This window comes from Oncorhynchus keta, unplaced genomic scaffold, assembly GCF_023373465.1.
Source record: "Oncorhynchus keta strain PuntledgeMale-10-30-2019 unplaced genomic scaffold, Oket_V2 Un_contig_18732_pilon_pilon, whole genome shotgun sequence".
Lineage (NCBI taxonomy): Eukaryota > Metazoa > Chordata > Actinopteri > Salmoniformes > Salmonidae > Oncorhynchus > Oncorhynchus keta.
Window position 1 is genome coordinate 99,974 of NW_026281076.1, and position 23,586 is coordinate 123,559.

General features: G+C 43.3%; 1 protein-coding gene across 22 annotated transcripts; it reads right to left on the reverse strand.

Moving 5' to 3' along the window:
* Positions 1-45: 45 nt before the first annotated feature.
* On the reverse strand, positions 46-23,235 carry mrtfba (myocardin related transcription factor Ba). Of its 22 annotated transcripts, none has more exons than XR_008105521.1 (14): positions 23,065-23,235; positions 18,308-18,373; positions 18,152-18,207; positions 17,818-18,055; positions 17,410-17,594; positions 16,176-16,307; positions 15,630-15,880; positions 12,124-13,231; positions 11,813-11,965; positions 11,492-11,632; positions 5,481-5,541; positions 1,018-5,312; positions 842-885; positions 46-709 (listed from the first exon to the last, which is right to left on the reverse strand). XR_008105521.1 is itself a non-coding variant. In XM_035801366.2 (12 exons), the coding sequence occupies exons 1-12, from the start codon at positions 23,216-23,218 to the stop codon at positions 4,813-4,815; spliced, it is 3,045 nt and encodes a 1,014-aa protein (XP_035657259.1). In that variant the 5' UTR covers positions 23,219-23,235; the 3' UTR covers positions 46-4,812. The 22 variants fall into 22 exon arrangements, 2 of the variants coding, with proteins under 2 accessions (XP_035657259.1, XP_035657261.2); XR_008105519.1 differs by having other exon boundaries at positions 46-753; XR_008105520.1 differs by lacking the exon at positions 842-885 and adding an exon at positions 886-929.
* Positions 23,236-23,586: the final 351 nt, after the last annotated feature.

A 23,586-nucleotide genomic window follows, 5' to 3' on the forward strand; every position in this document is an offset into this window, starting at 1 on the left:
AGCCCAGGACAAAACCTCACGTGAGCGTTGGCCTCCAGCCGCAGATGTTAGGAGAGACTTTCACAATGCACCACATTTTATTGACACAAAAGGCATTCAGTACATATATGTTTTCATATTATTTACAAAATAGATAATGTGCTACACATGTATAAAAATATGCATGACAAGTGTGTACACAATGTGCAAAATGTATGTATGGTGTACAGATGAGACTTGACAGTGCACGCGTCTGTGTGTGTGTGTGTGTGTGTGTGGGGGGGGGGAGGGGGGTTTAGTACACTGAACAAAAATGTAAAACACAACATATAAAATGTTGGTCCCATGTTTCATGAGCTGAAATAAAATATCCCAGAAATGTTCCATACCCACAAAAAGCTTCCCTCTCTCAAATGTTGTGTTGGTGAGCATTTCTCCTTTGCCAAAATAATCCAGCCACCTGACAGGTGTGGCATATCAAGAAGCTGATTAAACAGCATGATCATTACTAAGGTGCATCTTGTGCTGGGGACAATAAAAGTCCACTGAAATTTGCAGTCAAGTTGAGGGAGCGTGCAATTGGCATGCTGACTGCTGGAATGTCCACCAGGGTGGTTGTCAGAGAATGGAACGTTCATTTCTCTACCATAAGCAGCCTAAACGTCGTTTTAGAGAATATGGCAACCAGCCTCACAAGCACAGACCAGGTGTAACCACGCCAGCCCAGGACCTCCACATCCGGTTAGACCAGGTGTAATCACGCCAGCCCAGGAACTCCACATCCGGTTAGACCAGGTGTAACCACGCCAGCCCAGGACCTCCACATCCGGTTAGACCAGGTGTGCCCACGCCAGCCCAGGACCTCCACATCCGGTTAGACCAGGTGTGCCCACGCCAGCCCAGGACCTCCACATCCGGTTAGACCAGGTGTAACCACGCCAGCCCAGGACCTCCACATCCAGTTAGACCAGGTGTAACCACGCCAGCCCAGGACCTCCACATCCGGTTAGACCAGGTGTAACCACGCAAGCCCAGGACCTCCACATCCGGTTAGACCAGGTGTAACCACGCCAGCCCAGGACCTCCACATCCGGTTAGACCAGGTGTAACCACGCCAGCCCAGGACCTCCACATCCGGTTAGACCAGGTGTAACCACGCCAGCCCAGGACCTCCACATCCGGTTAGACCAGGTGTAACCACGCCAGCCCAGGACCTCCACATCCGGTTAGACCAGGTGTAACCACGCCAGCCCAGGACCTCCACATCCAGCTTCTTCACCTGCGTAACCATCTGAGACCAGCCAACAGGACAGCTGAAGAAATTGCGGGTCTGAACAACCGAATAATTTCTGAACAAAAGGTCATAAATGGTCTCAGGAAAGCTCATCAGCGTGCTCGTGGCCCTCAGTGTCTTGACCTGACTGCAATTTGGGCGTCGCAAAAGACTGCAGTGGGCAAAGGCACACCCTCGATTCCCACTGGTGCTAATCATGGTTTCAACTGTACCAGGTAGATGGCCGATGTGTGGGTGAGAGGTTTTCTGATGTCAATGTTGTGAACAGAGTGCCCCATGGTGGCGGTGGGTTATGGTATGGGCAGGCATAAGCTATGGACAACGAACACAATTGCATTTTGTTGATTGCAATTTGAATGCACAGAGATCCTGCAGCTCATTGTCGTGCCATTCATCCGCCACAATCACCTCATGTTTCAGCATGAAAATACACAGCCCCTGTCAGAAAGATCTGTACACAATTTCTGGAAACTGGAAATGTCCCAGTTTCTCCATGACCTGCATACTCAGACAGGTCACCCATTGAGCATTTTTGGGATGCTATGGATCGATGTGTATGACAGCATGTTCCAGTTCCCACCAATATCCAGAGTGGGACAACATGCCACAATCAACAGCCTGATCAACTCTATGTGAAGGAGATGTGTCACACTGCCTGAGGCAAATGGTGGTCACACCAGATACTGACTGGTTTTCTGATCCACACCCCTACCTTTTTTTTAAGGTATCTGTGACCAACAGACACACATCTGTATTCCCAGTCATGTGAAATCCATATAGTAGGGCCTAATGAATGTATTTCAATTGACTGATTTCCTTATATGAACTAAAATCTTTGAAAATGTTGCGTTTACACTTTTGTTCAGTGTAGTTACATTTCAGACAAAGAACCATGGTTGAACGGGAGACAGTACCACACAGAAGACACAGAATTAGGTAAGGCCGAAATCAATCAATATCCGCTTGCAATGATCAACATGATGACATCTTGTTATGAGATAGCGACAACACAAATGAACCAGTGCTGTAAGTGTAAGGCTATATATAGCCTTATTGCTTCACTAACATCCTATTAACAGTAGTAGTACACAGGTTTGACATGATTCAGAATCTAAATGTTTTAGAATCCAACTGTCATATTTTACAGCATACCCATGTATATAGATGCATTTGGCCATATATTTCTGGTATGGGTGGTAAAAAAACATTTACAGTAATCTTCCTCTTGCATATATACAGAAAAAGCTATTGATTTTAGAACACAAAAATGTGATAAATACAATTTTAAAAAAGTGGCAACAATAGATTTTCACCCATGTTTAACTGCCTTATTAGGCAACAATTGAAAAACAAATAATTCCTTGATAGCCCTAAACCACAGTTACAAGCAACTGGTTCCTAATGGTAACAGACAGTGTGTACAGTATTTGGCATTATTACCTGCCTATATGTTATCCTTAGTGTTTGACTTGTTGGATAAGAATGATTGTTCAAACATGAAAATAAAGCCATGATATTCCAAAGTGCTATACAGTACAACCGTATTAGTTCTATACAATATTGTTCAGAATAATATTTGGATTGAGATGCTGAATACTACTAAAGTCGTTTGACATGATATACCAGGTAGAACTACACAACGCAAATGTAAAAAAAAAAGTATTATACGCATAAACACCATCATCAAATTCAGCCACAAAATGGTAGCTAATACCAGAAGCTTAATGTCATCCCTTTTAGTTTAACTCTGTTGGTCACACCACTGTGGGTGTTTACTGTGCGTTTTACCACATAACACAAACCAAACAGGACAGAGGGAACAGTCATACAAAGCTGTTCTGTGAGACAAACCTTTTTAAAACTCAGCCTATAAAAGTAGTTCATTTGTCTTATGAACGTCCAACTTCATAAAAATAAAGACGACTCAAGTGAGTTGCAGCCAACTCAGTGACAGAGACAAATATAGCCCGATATCAGACATTGTTGAACGTTTTAAACAACACACAGACACACAGAAAGGGCACACACAGACACACATGCAGACAGAGACATCATGCATCATTTCTCAGACAGAACCACAGACACACAGTGAGAGACTGAGACAAATGCTGAGAGACCGAGACAAATGCAGAGATTTGACAGACAGATTTTAGGACAGACAGAAGATTACAGTAAAGCACCTCTTTCTGACAGAGGTCATGCAGCCACATTAAAACAGGTCACAAACACTTGTAGCATACAAAACAACTGGCACTCAGACTATCATGCCAACTTCTTGTCACTCATTGTCATGTCAAACATGCTTGGCAATAAGCAATGGAGTTGGCAAGAGCACAAACAGCCTTGGGACCAGGCTAGCATACAGTAAGTATATACACATTAACCTTTATGTAGTCTACCTGTGTGATAGCATAATTGTTCCCTTGCCACTGATACGTCAGTTGTCTTTCAGAAGATAAAGCTGCCAACAATGTAGTCTCCACTTTCTTTCAGACGGATCAACTTGGAATCCTTGAATTGAAAGTACACAAAAGATAACCAACACGTGGATCGATATTTTTTTCAATAAACGGTTCATTAAAATCTTTATCTGTGATTCAGATTTCCTTGTGTGAGGTGCAGGTGTAAGGCCCGCCTCCTTAGTGCATAGCTCAGAGTGGGAGGAGTCCACTCCTCCTCATCCAATAGGAGTGAGTCTTTGTTCTCAGTGTCAGTTCAGTTGCTTAAATAGTCCAACTGACCATAGTGTCTGTTTTGTTCAGGAAAAAACAGTCTCATCCAAAACAATATGTAGCTATGTCGCAATACCAAATATAGGTATGTCGCAATACCAAATATAGCTATGTCGCAATACCAAATATAGCTATGTCGCAATACCAAATATAGCTATGTCGCAATACCAAATATAGCTATGTCGCAATACCAAATATAGGTATGTCGCGCAAAAAAAAGACCAGTGTAAAACAGCCTTGTAACTCTTGCCAGTTTTACTTGGGTCAGTTATGCTGTTTGTCGTGGCTTGTGCACAGCAGATCTGTAATAAACAAACCACATTCTCAGACTGACTGTATGGCACAGCAGCATGCTTCCACAGAGCAATGGCTGTAGATCCAGACCCTGTAGCATGACCAATGTGAAACGCATGCGAAGTTAACACATCCACGTGTTCACCGCAAGGAAAGCTGAACAGCGTACGGCTGACTGCCAGGTGTCGTATAGTGAAAGCTTTGCCCAATTCAATAAAAACTCCAGCAGGGCTGAGGGAACAGCTAACATTTACAGGATATTTACATACCGTCCGCCTCCTTGTTCATTTGGATCTGGTCCCAGTACTCCTATTAAACATCCACTGCCCCGATCACCAGCTGGCTAATCCTATTATATGGCAAAACATTTTATTTTTATTTTTTTTAAATGTTTTAAATACACAAGGAGGACTAACCTCACTTACCAAGTCTGCATTTGTTACATTGAGTCCCTCTATCCCTACACCACTCCTCCTCTTCCTTCCTTCCTCACTCCATCCATCCCCTTCTCCCTCAGTCCCAGTGCAGCTGCAGGTCGTGTGTATCCAGGAAGTCTGAAGGAATCCCCAGGGGTGTGAGCCCCCCCGTGGGGTCGGACGGCATGGTTAGATCCAGCCACTCCATGTTGTCCAGGACTGTGTCGGACAAGCCCATGTTGAGGGAGGAAGGGGGAGACGTGGAGTCGCAGAAGGACAGCTCTGAGGTGTCCATTGGGGAGTAGGGTTGATCCAGGAGCTGGGACTGCAACTCCTCGATCAGACCCAAGGTGCGGGGATCCGTGGTTGGGGACAGGTTGTTCAGAGTCCCCTCCAGGAAGGCCTCCAGCTGGTTGTCGGAGGACAGGCTGGGGAGGGGCAGGGGGTTGAAGGGAGCGGTGGGAGGGGGAGCAACCTGGATCTGTGGAGGGGTTCTGAACAGGGCGGTGTTGACAGGGAGGGTAGTGATGTTGGCTGTGACAGGGACAGTCTTAGTGCTTAGAGAAGGCAGGTCCTGCTGGATGAATGGAGTGATCTCTGGAGGAGAAAAGAGACAGGAATAGGATAGCAAAGATTATTTACCTGTATTGTAACACAGGCTGAAGTCTAAAAAGAAACGCCAACCTTATCACTGTTTGAAAAGACCAGATGGCTGTAACTTAGTCGCTAAAGGTGTAAATGTTTCTTCATGCTGTAAGTTCTCACCTCCACTCTGAATCAGGATGTCAAACAGGTCGTCCATCTGCTGGCTGGTTGCCGTGGAAACCTGAGAGAGCCAATAAGGTAAGGGAGTGGAGATGCACGACCAATAACATGACTCTTGGGTGTGACCAATTGCATTACAGAGCGCACATCATACATTTGTGAATGTGTTTGTGTGTCTGTCTTACTGTACGAGCGTGTGTTCAACTGGGTTGAATATTTTCCCAGTATTTTACAAAATGTTTCATTCAAAAGCGTTATAAAACATATTAATAGGCCTGTCTGGATTTGATTAGAGCTTTGATTGAAAATTCAAACCTGATGCAACCTGAGCCTGATTAAATACATTTTATGAGCCCTACATTAAAAAGACATTTAATGAGCCCAAGCCCCAAAAACTCAAATGATTGTGCCGTTTTTCAATACATAGCCTTTATGATATAGGCTACTCCACATTACACATGACAGAAAAACATAAAAGGACAGATGTTGCTAGCTATATGCTCTCTTGGGTAAATAAATTAAACTAGCTCCGGTAGGCAAATCTTTTTGAGTGTAGACTATTACTGTATTGTATTATATGGACTGAAATTACACACCTCGTTCAAACCACGATAAAGCAGAGCCAGAACATTGAATTCTGGTGCAGCACAAGAGGCCTATAAAGTTACAAGTACAGGCTAGCGAGTTGGATTTACACTTCTCGTAATATTTCCACGAAAGTTATTAGCCTACCTCCTCTCTCTTTAGTGTCATTTCATTCCTTCCTCACTTTCAACAGTTAAATTAAATACATTTTGTTATCCTTAACTTCTTCATTCTGACATGCTTGAATAACGTATGACTAGAATTAGATGCAGATGGCTTTCACTTCTCTTCACGAGCATTGAATTGTTATGGGTCTGAATAAATAACTGCTTTTGCCTACCGCCATCGAGAGTTCCCTCTTCTTTCAATCTACCTGGGAGTTCTATTGGGCTGCTGTATTTAACATTCAGAAAAAAAGAGCTTCCGTCCCTCTTCGAATAGACTATACGTATAAGAAACTCTAAAAGCATAACATCCAGCAAGCTATTCTAGTCTAGCTTTATTTGCATGAGACTCCAAGAGCTAAGGAGCCTTTTTAACAGAGAGGCCAACGGAGCATAGATGCTTGCGTATTGCGCAAAAGACAGAGGCTATAAGTTAAAAGCTTTTTGTGCATAAGCCATCATTAATTACCTAAATATAAGGCATTGAATGCATTACCTGGCCTCTGTAAATTGGTAAAAGAATCAGCTTGATCCCCTCTAAGACACTTGGACCTTATTTTTCAATATTGTAAGTGATTTTGTTAAAACGCCCCCATAAAGAAAATAAGATTTAAAAACAGGTTCAGCCCCTGGTTCGACCGTGATCTTGCAGAGTTACTACACCACGAGAATTGCATTTGGCGAAAGGCTCAGCACATGCATACTCTCGTTCAGGCAAATGAGAAATAATTGCACTCAGGCTATCCAGAAGGCCAAAGTTAGTTATTTTAAGAAGCAGTTCTCCCTTTGTGGGTCTAACCCCAAGAAGTTCTGGAAAATGGTTAAAAGACCTCCTCACAGCTGCCCATGTCCCTTAACCGGTCTTGCGAAGGGGGCAGTATTTTCACCTCCTGATGAAAAGCGTACCCAAATTAAACTGCCTGCTACTCAGGCCCATAAGCTAGGATATGCATATTAGTAGATATGGATAGAAAACTCTAAAGTTTCCAAAACTGTTAAAATAATGTCTGAGTATAACAGAACTGATATGACAGGCAAAAACCTGAGGAAAATCCAACCAGGAAGTACTATTATTTTGAAAGGCTGTTTTTCCATTGAAAGCCTATCCACCACATAAAGACCCAGTTCACAAGCTCTATGGCTTCCTCTACATGTGGCCAGTCTTTAGGCATTGTTTCAGGCTTTTACTCTGAAAAATGATTGAGATACACCACTTTCAATCAGTGGACAGCGGAAATTTCCAGACATCAGCCTGATCGGGAAATCCGCCTTTCTTGTTTCTCCTTTTCTATTGACTAAGCCGTCGTCCGGTTGAAATATTATTGATTATTTATGACAAAAAACAACCAGAGGATTGATTTTAAACATCGTTTGGCATGTTTCTACAAACTTTTATTGTACTTTTAAAAAAAGTTTCTGGACTAAGTGCCCATGCCTTGTGCATTCGGATTACTGGACAAAACGTGCGAACAAAATGGAGGTTTTTGGTCATAAAGAGGGACATTATCGAACAAAAATAACATTTATTGTCTAACATGGAGACCTGGGAGTGCCACCAGATGAAGCTCATCAAAGGTAAGTGATTCATTTTAATCCTATTTCTGACTTTTGTGACACCTCTCCTTGTATGTAAAATGCTGTATGGGTTTCTGTGGCTAGGCAATGACCTAACATAATCGCAAAGTGTGCTTTCGCCGTAAAGCCTTTTTGAAATCTGACACAGCAGTTTCATTAAGGAGAAGTTATCAATGTTTATAATGAGTATTTCTGTTATTTGATGTGGCTCTCTGCACTGTCATCAGATGTTTGTTTGACACAATGCATTTCTAAACATAGCACACCAATTTCAAATTAGGTTTTTGGTCATAAATAGGGACATTATCGAACAAAACGGACTTCTATTGTGTAACATGAAGTCCTGTGAGTGTCATCTGATGATCATCAAAGGTTAGTGATTAATTTAATTGCTATTTCTGACTTTTGTGAGCCCTCTCCTTGGCTGGAAAATGGCTGTATGGTTTTCTGTGACTAGGCGCTGACCTAGTATAATCGTTTGGTGTGCTTTCGCCGTAAAGCCTATTTGAAATCGGACACTGTGGTTGGATTTACAAGAAATGTATCTTTAAAATGGTGTATAATACTTGTGTGTTTGAGTAGTTTTAATTATAGGATTTCTTTTGTTTTGCAATTTCACTGGCTGTTGTCGAGTTGGGACGCTAGCGCCTTATAATGCTACTATCCCAGATGCTCCTCCCTTTTTTCCCCCTGCCCCACTACAACATTTCTCCCTGCAGGCAGTCACTGAGTCCGAGGTGCTAGAGAAGCTCCTTAAACTTGACGCCAAAAAAAACACCTGGGTGAGATGGTTAAGACCCATTCTTCTTTAAGGTTGCTGCCCCTATAATAGCCAAGCCTGTCTATCCTCTCTGGGGAGGTTCCCATTGCTTGGAAGGCAGCCACGGTTCGTCCTTTATTTAAAAGGGGAGATCAAACTGTTATAGGCCTATTTCTATTTTGCCTTGTTTATCAAAAGTGTTGGAAGAACTTGTCAATAATCAACTGACCGGCATTCTTGATGTCTATAGTATTCTCTCGGGTATGCAATCTGGTTTCCGCTCAGGTTATGGATGTGTCACTGCAACCTTAAAAAGGTCCTCAATGATGTCACTAAGCAATGTTGTGCTGCTATTTTTATTGACTTGGCCAAAGTATTTTGATACGGTAGACCACTCCATTATTGTGGGCCGGCTAAGGAGTATTGGTGTCCAAGGGGTCTTTGGCCTGGTTTGCTAATTACCTCTCTCAAAGAGTGCAGTGTATAAAGTCAGAACATCTGCTGTCTCAGCCACTGCCTATCACCAAGGGTGTACCAAAAGGCTTGATCCTATGCCCCACACTCTTCTCCATTTACATCAACATAGCTCAGGAAGTAGGAAGCTCTCTCATCCATTTCTGTGCAGATGATAGTCATACTCAGCTGGCCCCTCCCCGGATTTTGTGTTAAATGCTCTACAATAAAGCTTTCTTGGTGTCCAACAAGCTTTCTCTACCCATAACTCTGTTCTGAACACCTCCAAAACAAAGGTCATGTGGTTTCGTAAGAAGAATGCCCCTCTTCCCACAGGTGTGATTAAACCCTCAGAGGTAGTAGAGCTTGAGGTAGTCACCTCATACAAGTACTTGGGAGTATGGATAGACGGTACACTGTCCTCTCAGCACATATCAAAGCTGCAGGCTAAAGTTAACCAAGTCTAGATTTTTCTCTATCGTAACCACTTCTCTTTCAACCTAGCTGCCAAACTAACCCGGATTCAGATGACCATCCTACCCATGCTAGATTACAGAGAAATAATTTATAGATCGGTAGGTAAGGGTGCTCTCGAGCGGCTAGATGTTCTTTCCCATTCGGCCATCAGATTTGCCACCAATGCTCCTTATAGGACACATCACTGCACTCTATACTCCTCTGTAAACAGATCAGGTCTGTATACCCGTCACAAGACCCACTGGTACTTTGCTTATTTATAAAACCCTCTTAGGCTTAACTCCCCCCTATCTGAGATATCTACTGCAGCCCTCATCCTCCACATACAACACCCGTTCTGCCAGTCACATTTTGTTAAAGGTCCCCAAAACACAAACCCCTGGGTCGCTCGTCTTTTCAGTTCGCGACTGGAACGAGCTGCAACAAACACTCAAACTGGACAGTTTGATCTCAATCTCATTCATAGACTCAGTCACGGACACTCTTACTGACAGTTGTGGCTGCTTGCATGATGTATTGTTGTCTCTACCTTCTTGCCCTTTGTGCTGTTGTCTGTACCCTGTTTTGTGCTGTAACCATGTTGTGCTGCTGCCGCCATGTTGTGTTGTCTTAGGTCTCTCTCTATGTAGTGATGTGTGTTTTGTCCTATATTTGTATTTCCGCAGAAAGCCGTTTTGCTTTTTGGTAGGCCGTCATTGTAATTAAGAATGCGTTCTTAACCGACTTGCCTAGTTTAAATAAAAATAAAACCTGAACGAGGTAGGCTAGGATATCTATATATCAATCTTGAACAGGATGATCTATTTTGGATGCAATTTGAATAGAGTTGGAGAGATAAAGACTGCAAGAGAGTGTTCGCATGTGCACCGACTTAAGGCAATAATATTTCTATTTAATTTTTTAATTTAACCTTTATTGAACGAGGCAAGTCAGTTAAGAACAAATTCTTATTTACAATGACGGCCTCTACCCCGTCCAAACCATAACCCGTACAATGCTGGGCGAATTGTGCGCCACCCTATGAGACTCCCAATCACGGCTGGTTGTGATACAGCCTTATATCTTTTTTATTTTACCAGGTAAGTTGACTGAGAAGACATTCTCATTTACAGCAACAACCTGGGGAATAGTTACAGGGGAGATGAATGAGCCAATTGTAAACTGGGGATGATTAAGTGACCATGATGGTATGCCAGGACACCGGGGTTAACACCCCTACTCTTATGATAAGTGCCATGGGATCTTTAGTGACCACAGAGAGTCAGGACACCCGTTTAACGTCCCATCCGAAAGACAGCAACCTACACAGGGCAATGTCCCCAATCACTGCCCTGGGGTATTGGGATATATATTTTTAGACCAGAGGAAAGGGTGGCTCCTACTGGCCCGCCAACACCACTTCCAGCAGCATCTGGTCTCCCATCTAGGGACCGACCAGGACCAACCCTGCTTAGCTTCAGAAGCAAGCCAGCAGTGGAATGCAGGGTGGTATGCTGCTGGCATGAATCAAACCAGGGTCTGTACTGATGCCTTTTGCACTGAAATGCAGTGCCTTAGACCTGTTTTAAAACTCTGCAGCTGCAATAAAATAAAATAAAAAATAATCTTATATACAAATAAAATAATAAGTTGACCCCCGAAAGACAGATGGCGATGTGTAAATTAGATGCTCATTCAGTCTTTATATTACTGTAGCACAGGCTATGCTCCAGCAAATGTAGGTCTACCTGTCACAATAGAATGTTACCATGATGAGATGATAGGACTATACTTAGATGGGCTGTCTGTCCCCAACCTAAGCGTTGATGATTCATCATGAGAGAGACCAGAGAGAAGGCCATAGAGAACTCGGATGTAGACATTGCATATAATTCAACGTCATGCTGTTCATACAAATTTGATTATAATTTACCGGTTTCTCGCAGTTATTTATGCCGGGAAAAGGGAGTGGTTTTGGCAGTAAATCTTGGTAAATGCCATTCAACCCTAGTGTTCACCTGTGTGAGGTTGTTGGCCTGCTGCAGGTTGCGGGTCTGTTTAACTGCATCCTCGTAGCGAGGGGGCTCCCTGGTCTTGGGGGGCTGGGTAATAAGGGAGGAGGGGTGGAGGATGAAGGTGGGCTGGGATGGAGAGGGGGACTGGAGGAATTGAGAGAAGAGGAAAACATTTAACACAACCTACCTGGTCTGTAATAAGAACTCCTATACCGAATGTAAGATTTGAAAGGATTTGAGAGAGAAAGATAGGTTTGCAATATGTATTTTGCATCACATTTATGATAGAGTATGTTTTCCAAATAATAAATAGAGAAAGCGTACCTTGTTAACAGGCCCATTGGAAAGGTTGTGGCTGGGTGAAGCCCCACGGGGAGAGAGCCTGTTATCTGGGGAGCTGCTCAGGAAACACTGGGGAGGCATGTCGGGCATAGTCTGGTTCTCCACCATCCCAGAGCCGTTACAAACTGTAACAGTCTGTAGAAAAGACACAGTAAAAATACAGGATCGTAGTGTTAAGAAACCAATGAACTAGCCTGCAAATATCACTGCAGTCGCTAAGTCTAGGGGTCTTACGCCTAGTTAACTGGTCTGTAACCTGATTTAAGATGTGCATCTATGAAACTTGAAATCACCTGCAAAATGTGGTTGTGATTAGTTATCTGCTGAGTGGAGGCTGTCTCCATCTTGGTGGTATGCAGCTGGGAGATGGAGGCTTGCATCAGACCTGGGGCCTGATTTGACAACGTAGCCTGGAGGACAGGAAGGAGGATCTGAGTAGAGCCATCCTGGGCCGTGAGTAGGGTCTGGGAAACAGGCTGGCCTAGAACCTGGGACACTCTCCCCTGGTGGCTGATGAAAAACTGGGGCAGACTGGGGGCTGGATTGGGCTGGGAATGGGGTCTGGTGTTACAAATGACATCCTCTACCTTCACCACAGTGGGGAGAGTCTGGGGGGCCAGGGTTGAGTTAATCATGGCTGAGCAGTTAGGAAGGACCCTGCCTTCCATTTTGACCGCGTTGAAGGTCTGGATCATGGGGACGGGGTCTGAGGGACCCTGGAGGGGCTGGGTCTTCTTCTCCACCCCCAGCTGCATCTTGAGCTCCTCCACCAGCATCTGCTCCTGCTCCAGCTTCCTCATCAGCTCCTCGATCTGACGTTCCTTCTCATGGAGCCGCCGGTCCTTCTCCTCCGGAACAACACCCAGGCCAAGTTGGGACATCCCCGCGCCTGTCCGACAGAGGCTCACCCTCTGGGGGTCGCAAAGGAGCTTGGATACCCTGGGCATCCCTCCGTCGTCTCTGAAGGTGGCGAGGTCTGTGGGGATTGGGGACACTGGGGCTGTGGCGCTCATGCTCTCTGGTGCCACCTGGTGGGCAGGTAGAAGTGCAGGGGATGAGCCAACCTCGATGGGAACTGAGGGGAGGGTTTTAAGGCCGGGGTTTGGGACTGTGGTAGGGGCCGGGGTGCTGGGACTCTCCTGGTAGGGCTTCAGCCTCTCGATGAGATCAGTCTTGGTCCCTGAGACAGGGAGGCTTCGCAATTTCAGCTCCAGTTTCAACTCGGCCACCTTCATGTCCTCCAGGTTAGGAGGCAGGTGGCCAGGCTTGCGGTTGGATAGGCTGTTGTTGGGACGGACAGGGGTGGGAGGAGGGACAGTGACATGGGGGGCAGGAGGCAGGGACAGCACTATAGAGGTTGGCAGGCCACTCACACCGCTGTTCTGACCCTCAGCTACAGGTCTGGAGGAGGAGAGGGAGGTGAATGGAGAGAGAAACAAGAGGAAAAGGGAGTGTAAAGAGGGTGGAGTGAGATATGGCGAAGGAGGGAGAGGGGAAATGTGGGGGAAAGAGGGGTGGAGAGAGGGGGAGAAGGGAAATGTGTTAGCAATATATATTAGGAGCCTCCTCTGCCCTGCATCTTAGTACACAATCAGTCAATCTAACAATGCAGAGTTCCAACAATAACTGACCTTGGATCAACTCCCACTAACAGGGAAATTATAGAAAAGGCCAAAACAACATCCTGCAGGTTATTAATATCATTATAGAGGATTTGTTATTGGAAACTAGCTAATTGTCAGTTTGTCATTCAGGCCATTGGAAACAACAGTTGGCTTGCTTTTTAGGTGCTTTCCAGCTAACATAATATTCTCGTGTAAACCTTTGTTTGAACAACAGGTAGACAGATTGACATAATAACAAAGGTTATTAACCTAGTAAGGGGAAATGAGGTCTTCACGGGTCCAAATAGTTGGACTCGTTCTGAAATGGATCCATGGCTTTCCCACCTGACCCGATATGCTTAAATATATTTAAAAAATAACGAAGTACAGTCAGAAGCGTTCCGAAAAGGCCCGTGGAAAAACAGACCCGTGCTGGGTTGGATCCGAGAGATCCGTTCAGATCCGAGAGTAGAAAGAGAGGGAGGAAGAAACCTCCGACAGGGTGCTGCCAGCGCAATCAATAAAGTGATATTGGCCAAATAATCCACAGTTAAGTGTCCTTAACTGCCTATCACATTTTTTTAAACTATTCGTTGCATTTTTATGTGTAGCATATTCAAAACTTTATAGCCATAAATGTCCACCTCACATTGGCTACGCGTGGCCTGTCTGCAATGAACTTGAAACATTGTATCAACTGACACAGCTGTAAGCTATTTGTGCAAGGGAGAAGAAGTAAATCAGGTATTTTATGTTTCCATTATTTTAAGTGAACTGGTGTAAATTATTTTTAAAACAGCTGGTTTAGATTCTTCAATAGGCCGATAATAATAATAAACAACAATAATGATCAAACAAATGAAAAATACAGAAAATAAAAGTTAGAAAATGACATGAAACCTTAGTGAGTTGCACACAGTCCACGCCAATGTTCTTCTCATCTTTGTCCACTATAATATTAGAACTTGTCACTGAGGACATTCCCCCTTGTCCTCTTTTCACCGTACTCCTTCTACCAACTTTAGTTTTACTTCAAAGAAAAAGGGCTCCATCTTCACAATCAACAGTAGCCTAGGCCAGTGGTTCCCAACCAGGACTCATGAGACCATAGGCTTACTGGTAAAATGCACATGAGGGGGTTATTTTAGGGGTACTCCGGGCAGAGCAAAATACAGTTGGTGGTACAGTAAGTGAAAAAGGAAGGGAACCACTGGCCTATACCAAGGCTCCTATCACTCGAATTCTCTCTCTCCCCTCAGCAGCAGGGGCATGTGAGGTGAGCAGCCAGAACTAGTTTCAAATGGACATGAGCTATACATTTTATTGAGTTGCAATTGGCTGACACAAATAACAAGCTTGCACAGTTCTAATCACTTCACACACAATTATATCAGACCCGACCTCGATACGAGACTAAAGTCTGAATTTAGGACCCGGACCTAGTGTTGGGCGGCATCCAGATTTTCATACTGTCATACCATTTTGGTACCCTACTGGGGTATAAGGTATTACCAATATGCACACAAGGGGTGCTATTTCAAAAAAATGTATGCCCCAAAACAATTTAGGCAACCGGGATCTTGAACCAAGAGGGGAAAGAATGTCTCTGCTGTAACCAAGGTTAATCTTGAAATCTAGAAAACTTTGCTAGCAATTTAGCAAACCAAATACATAGCTGGAGCCCTGAGCTAGATATAAGTTGACACAGATTTCTTATAGTTATACTTCACTTAAAGGAGAATCCCACCCAAAAACTATATTTTAGTGTTTGTTTCATTAGTCCATTGTAGACATACACACAAAATGTTTTGCTGGTCAGCAATCAAGTTTAAGATATTGTATGTAACTTCCAAAATACAGTAATCATCACCATGATGTAAAACACAGCATCATATGATGCTAAATGCCTCATACAGGGATGATTTCTGCATTTTGAAAGTTACATACAGTATCTTGAAAACTTGATTGCTGACAAGAAAAACATTGTGACTATGTCAACAATGGACTAAAGAAACATACCAAAATATAGTTTAGGTGGAATTTTCAGGTCTGTTGAGCCTCTGGGGCAAATGCTAAATTAAATCACATTTTCACTTAGTCTCCCACTGACAAAGTGGAGATTGGATTTAAGTGGAAGTTTCGATTTGACTCCAGGAGTGTTATTTATTTGCCCTGATATGACAGTAATATCCTACTTTAAGGGTGCTGGGAGGATGGTGTGGTAGTTGTAGTGCTGCTGCTGCTGTTGGTTGAGGATCTGCAGCTGGAGGAAGAGTTGCTGCTGGTGGAGGATCTTGGCGTAGGATGAGTCCATGGGGGCATCGCTGGCCTCCTGTTTCTGGTCTGGGGGGACATACTGGTGGTACTTTAACTTCTTGACCCGGGGCTTTGGGTCCTTGCCCTTCTTACTGCGATTCCTCTCTCCTGGCTGTTTGGGCTGGCTCTGCTGTGGGATGAGAGAAGAGAAATATCAAGATAAAGAAGATGCACATGATTGACTTGTTTTAATGAACATGTACAGGGCTGACAATCTGTGTTTAGAAGTGACTCAAGTACTGTTTTTATTCTATGACTGAAAGATGACAATCCAGATTTTAGTACAGAAAGATATATTTACATTTATTTATTCAGTGATTTGGATTCAATGCTAGTTCAAAGACTGAGCTTTAGTTTCAATGTGAAGTTTGATGTTTAGAAAGTATACTTTCCTAAACAGTAGACAGAACAATGTGTCTGCTTACTTTCACTAGGGTGGGCCCTGGCTTTGAAGGGATGATAGGCTGAGACGCGGGTGCTGGGCAACTGACTGGCAGCTCTTGGGTGGAGAGAGCTTTGAGGAAGTCTGCCGTCGCCTGGGTGACAACAGGAAAGGGCTGGGACAGAAGAACAGATTTCAGTCATAACTCTTTTATTTTATTTTTTATTTTACCTTTATTTAACTAGGCAAGTCAGTTAAGAACACATTCTTATTTTCAATGACGGCCTGGGAACAGTGGGTTAACTGCCTGTTCAGGGGCAGAACGACAGATTTGTACCTTGTCAGCTCGGGGGTTTGAACTCGCAACCTTCCGGTTACTAGTCCAACGCTCTAACCACTAGGCTACGCTGCCGCCCCCCTCATAACTCTAAGCATATAACTTACATAACTAAGTTTCTTGTTAATAATTTGCATTTCTCTGAACATTTACCTAAATTATTACAATCATTCAGGGGTAGATAAATAATGTGAGGTATGATTAGGGTTGCAAAGCTACTGGTAATTTACCAAAGTTACTTTGGTCATTTATACTTGGATAACTTAAAAAAAATAAATGTATTCATATACATACTCATTTTTTATACATTTGTGTCCATATTTTTCATGAGTTTCTAGTCCATGTTTCCCTACTCCAGTCCTCAAGTACCCCCATCAGCACATTTTGTTGTAGCCCGAGACAAACTCACCTGATTCAACTCATTGTGAGCTTCATGATTCATTGACAAGTTGAATCAGGTGTGCTTGTCCACGGCTACAACAAATGTGTACTTTTGGAGGGTAGCCGAGGACTGGAGTTGGGAAACACTGCTCTAGTGGATAGACCATATTGTTCAAGAGAAAATAGCCTAAGTAGTGAAAAAAAGCATCTAAAATTAACATCATTTTCAAGTCTTTCAACTATTCACTTTTTTTCACAACTGCCACCAGTTTGGTGGCAAAACATTGATAACAAAGACATATTGACATTGTAAAATAAATAACTGTAAAGAAATATACAATATATTTCATGCTGAACCCCTCATATTAAAACACCAATGGTATTAATCTTATAAAATTCCCCCCCAAAACTTGAAACCTACCAAAATTCAAGTATTTTACTGGTAAACTCTGAAAGTTTCAAGTAATATACATTCTCTTTGCAACTCTAGGTATGATGAAGCATACGTGTTGTCCTTCAAAAGGAAATTCAAGTGGATAAAGAACCTCCCATGTCCTACCTGTAGGATTGTGTGGTTGTTGGTGAGTGTGGGCAGCGGTGGTGGGCATGGGGCCTCTAGGGCCCGAGGTTCCCCAGGGGAGGGTGTGGAGGCCTTGGACTCATGGCTGGCCGGCTGCTCTGGAGACAGGGCGTCCCCGCTGTCCTCATCAAACCCGTACGTGTCCAGCGCTTTGGGGTAGTTTACTGAGGGACCAACACATTCAACATTAACCAAAAGGTCCACATCAAGTTTAGAAAGGGGTAAAGATGAACGAACAGGCCTCAGAATTCTGTGATTTAGGCAGGTTCAGGCTGTCCATCGAATCTTATTTATTATGATCTAAAAAAACAAACCTGATCCTAATTCAGTACTCCTACACTCAGACTCCTGATACGGCTCCATATCACTCTCTCTACCAGGCCTTACCAATGATGGCCTCCTTGACGCTGGGTTCTACAGGCAGAATGTTCTTTTCTACCAGTTCCATGGGGCCGGGGCGCTGGGCCAGCTTCTCATTCAGGTCGTCAGCCAGCCTGGCCCTCTTCAGCTTCATCTGGGTGGCCTGCAGGGAGGGTTCTGCCCCAGTCTCCTTAAGGATGTGCATTCTGACCAGTTCAGATCTCTCTGGTCGGCTGCGGATCTTGTGTTTCAGGAAGTTTTCAGTCTGGGAAAGGGAAACAGGGACAGGGCATTTTCAAGAAATGTCCATACAAGAACACGGAATATATTGGGGAATGTATTTGCAAGGCTGAGCTCTTACCCTGGCTCTCTCCAGGCTGCGTATCTGCTCATGAAATGCCGCTGGGCTCTTTAGAGCTGCATGGGGAGAAACACATTGTCAGCTTCTCAACAGACACCTCTAACGCGAACACATAACTCAATTATGACTACATAAAGTGGCAGTGCCCATACTCACGAGGCATGATGCCCTGGTCTACCAGCTGCTCACGGGTGCGTCTCTGCTGTAGCCTCAGCTGAAGGACTGTTGGGGGAGGGGGGGCGAGAGAGAAATGTAGACTCTTCAGTAAATACAACCAGAAACTGCCTGCATCTGCGGGTCTGAAGTCATCATGAGTAACTGAGGCTTTCACAAGAGGATGTGGTTCTGTTAGAACGCTAGACACAGAGAACAGCAGAGTTTGGACTCCCACGGCCACCACAACTCACTTCCTTTACCACCAGCAGTGGTTAACAAGCCTGGTTGGTTTCACTTCAAACCCTTTTCTGAACAATCATTTCATTACTCATTACTTTCATTCTTTATTATTTTTAGCTGCAGCCAAGGCTAATCAAATCCGGCACAAACTCATTTCAATAATCAAAAGCATTTGAAAATTGTACAGCAACAAATATCTGGGGGAATTGTGATTTCTCTCAAATAGCTAAACAGGCAAAACATGATTTCAAACAGCTAAATCAGCTAGCCTAAATGTACTTGATTACTAGGCTTGGGCGGTATCTAGATTTTCATACCGTCCTTCTCTCATCCCGGGATTTATGGTATTACCGGCATAGCACACAAGAAAAGCCCATTGGGCCTCTAGTACCAGAAAGCTAACAAAATTAGCATACTAATAGCGAGATCACATAGACGCTGTCAGCTAAATGCTAACGAGTGAAAACAAACATAAGCTAAATTGCAAACACAGCAAAATACAGATCATAAAGTTATACAAGCATAGCCAATAGCTACCAAATGTCATTTTCGGTGAGTATGAACATTTACATGCGAAAGTGAATGAGAGAAATTGTGCAAATGAACAAAGTTATGATGTGCTGCTCTTCAGAAAAGCATGGGAGGAAAAACACTAGTAGGAAGCACAGGGAAGAAATAACTCATCCAGAGCTTTATAGACATTATAGGCTAACTGATGGCAAACATTTAGTAGTGAATTGCATACAAGTGTAACATCACCTCATGTGCACCGCACAACAGAGATTCACCGATAGACTAAGAACGCTACAGACTCACCAGGTCGCTTTCTCCCGTTGTGCTATTTACAAAAAACATGTGACCGGCTCATCTGAGATAAGCTTCTTACTGTAAAGTAATGTGACAGGTGGAATGAAGAATGCAATCTGCTCAATCTCCTAACATATGCACAAGTTGATTGCAGGTATTAACTTAAAAAGTAGCTATGAATATTTATTGAAAAACTTCAAAGAAATCATTGACATTATTTTAATATTTAGCCTATTTTGACAGGGTAGACAAAGATACCCAGGTCTCTCTTTTCTAAATGTGCCCTCTAGAATACAATATAAAAATACAGAAAATATATACAGTGCATTCGGAAAGTATTCAGACCCCTTAACTTTCACATTTTGTTACATTACAGCCTTATTCTAAAAATGATTAAATTGCTGTTGTTTTTCTCATCAACCTACACACAACACCCCATAATGAAAAACAGAATTTACTATTTTACATGTACTCAGACCCTTTGCTATGACTCCACATTGAGCTCAGGTGCATCCTGTTTCCATTGATCATGCTTGAGATGTTTCTACAACTTCCTTGGGGTGGCAGGGTAGCCTAGTGGTTAGAGCGTTGGACTAGTAACCGGAAGGTTGCAAGCTCAAATCCCAGAGCTGACAAGGTACAAATCTGTCGTTCTGCCCCTGAACAGGCAGTTAACCCACTGTTCCTAGGCCGTCATTGAAAATAAGAATTTGTTCTTAACTGACTTGCCTAGTTAAATAAAAAAAATAAAACATTGGCGTCCACCTGTGGTAAATTCAATAGATTGGACTAATGGTCGACCGATTAATCGGAATGGACGATTATTTAGGGCCGATTTCAAGTTCATATACAAATCGGTAATCAGCATTTTCGTACACGATCATGGCCGATTACATTGCACTCCACGAGGAGACTGCGTGGCAGGCTGACTCTACCTGTTATGCGAGTGCAGCAAGGAGCCAAGGTGCTAGCTAGCATTAAACGTATCTTATAAAAAACCAATCACATTTAAACTAGTAATATCGTCGACCATGTGTAGTTATCTAGCTTGTCCTGTGTTGCATATAATCGATGCGGTGCCTGTTAATTTATCATTGAAATCATAGCCTTCTTCGCCAAATGGGTGATTTAACCTCTGCGCACCAAAACCGTTAGCGGGATTAAATTCGACAACATACGGTGATCGCTACATAGTCATATTAAACATTCATGAAAACACAAGTGTCTCACATGTTTCGGAAGCCTAGAATCTTGCTAATCCAACTGCGTTGTCAGATTTTTAAAAGGATTTACTGCGAAAGAATACGATGCGATTATCTGAGGACAGAGCCCCATAAAAAAAACTATTTCAACCAGCACAGGCGTAACAAAATCCCAAATTGCAATAAAATAAATAGTTTACCTTTGACGATCTTCCTGTTTGCAATCTCAATACACAACACTTTTGTTTGATAAAATCCATTTTTGTAGCCTAACAAAACATTGTGAACCGCTTGTCGTGAATTCAGTCTCATTCAATTTGACGACGACACATTCGATGTAAATACACACACTAAACGTGACTTTTCACTGTTGACGTTGAGACTGGTGTTTTGCGGGTACTATTTAATGAAGCTGCCAGTTGAGGACTTGTGAGGAGTCTGTTTCTCAAACTAGACAGTAATGTACTTGTCCTCTTGCTCAGTTGTGCACCGGGGCCTCCCACTCCTCTTTCTATTCTGGTTAGAGCCAGTTTGCACTGTTCTGTGAAGGGAGTAGTACACATCGTTGTGCCAGATCTTCAATAGCCTTCATTTCTCAGAACAAGAATAGACTGACGAGTTTCAGTAGAATGCTCTTTGTTTCTAGCCATGTTGAGCCTGTAATCGAACCCACAAATGCTGATGCTCTAGATACTCAACTAGTCTAAAGGCCAGTTTTATTGCTTCTTTAAATCAGAACAGCAGTTTTGAGCAGTACTATCATATTGCAAAAGGGTTTTCTAATGCTCAATTAGCCTTTTAAAATGATAAACTTAGATGAGCTAACACAACGTGCCATTGGAACACAGGAGTGATGGTTGCTGATAATGGGCCTCTGTACACCCATGTAGATATTCCATTTAAAAAATATATTTTTTTAAATCAGCAGTTTACAGCTACAAGTCATTTACAACATTAACAATGTCTACACTATTTCCGATCAATTTGGTGTTATTTAAAAAAAAATGGACAAACATTTTGTTTTGCTTTTCTTTCAAAACAATGAAATCTCTAAGTGACCCCAAACTTTTGAACATTAGTGTAAGTATCGTGATAATATCGTATTCCTGCAGTTCCTGGCAATTCCCAGCCCTAACACACACACACCGAAACAGAGAGAGAGAGACACACACTCACACTAAGCAGTGTTTCCTAAGCTGTGGGTCAGCTCAGTGACCACAGTCCCGGTCAGCTCAGAGGGTGAGAGATTCTGACTAGGATTCCAAGGAGTCTGACATGCTTGACACTTTCACCACTCCCCTGTGATTCAACTTCCAACAGTACAACATCTGAAGTGCATGGGATGTGTTAACGATGAATCAGAATCTGGGTTTACATGAAACGTTGAATATGGAGATTCTCCTTTAAGCCTAGGAAGCAGCCATTAAATTTACCATTCACCAGCATTTCAAGCTTAATGTCAAAATACATTTGGTACTTACCAAGGAATGGGGTTTTGCTGAGCAACTATAGTCATTACTTAGACTAAATCCACATGAGCCAAATCCACCTCTTCTGCATCTCAAATAACACCTGAATTTTTCCAGCAAAGGCATTTCTCTCTCTCTGTTGCATGCAACTTATTTAGACATTTTTTGGAAGTACATACCGGTCGTACGGGCAGTAATGATGATAGTTGCTCAGCGAAACTCCATTCTTTGGTAAATATTATCATCTTTTAAAATACATAGTCAGTCCTCCATTTACCTCACTCCGACTACCAAAAAAATAGCAAAGTTACCCAATTGGGGGGGGTCAACCTCTTGTCGCGTGCAGTGCTCAAGTTCAGGACGGCTGGCAGTCAAAACCCATAAAACGCTGTGAAGTGCAGAGCCTGAGCTATGACGTAATATATAGCATGTTACTGAGCTGGAGGGTTCCAATTTATACACTTATCAGTACCTACATCTGCTATTTTTAACCCATATACAAGTGTTAAGGGTTAAAAGACCAATCACAGTTGTAAAGACACCGTAAACATGATTATGGCAGGTCCACTGGAGTTCCATCTTCCAGGCTTTGAGTAAGGTCTTTTCAAGCATAGCACTGCTCAAGTGAGCAACCAATCAACCACATCTATCACAGTGGAGCAAAACAAAATTATCATTATGTATGTGAAACAGACTGCCTGTGTAGGGTGACCAATATAAAAATCAGTCGGACTGATATGCTAAAGCCATCTAAGCGGTCATTAGGAACTGGCAAACAGAATGGCGTTTCTAAAGCCCCATTCAAACCAGTAATCATGTGTTCATTCATCAGTGCCTTAGCCATACGCATAGAGATGCCAGAAGAACTGTTCAATGTGAGTAGATCACCTGCATGCTACAAAGCTGATTACTTAGTCTTTTTCAATGTGAGAGTCAACTGAGAACATCCAGTGAGTATAGATGGTCACAACTCAAAACCAAAAAGGACAATCAATTTGACGATCACCATAGTGTGTGCTTGTTTCTCCTCCCCACTCACCGTTCTTGCGTTCGTTGAGGGGGGGCAGGTTGTTGCTGGGCTGTAGGGTCAGCTCCTCCAGCTCATGGGTGACCGCCTCACTCTGGGGACTGGGCACCAGCAGACCCAACATCTCATAATCCCCCTCTGCTCTGGGCAGCCCCTGGGGCTCCATCTCCACAGGGGGGGGTCAGGGGGCTTCCTAGTAACCAGCAGGGGCAGTTACCGTCCCGGTGTGATGTCACGATCCCTGCATGGGAAGGGAGAATGGGATATTTATTCCCCCCCCCCATCTGTTTTTTTTACAAGACACAAAGAACAGAACAGGGACATGTTCAAAGGCTAAATCAACTTTTACACTTATAAATTAGTAAAGAATGTTCCAACATGCCCTGGGATAAGAGTGTTCTTCTAAACTCCCTACTGGGAGTGGTGGTGTGGAATACAGAACCAACCACCTGGAAGACTTCTAACCATATTGTTCATTTAGGAGGTATTGATGTGTGTGTGTGTGTGTGTGTGTGTGTGTGTGTGTGTGTAAAA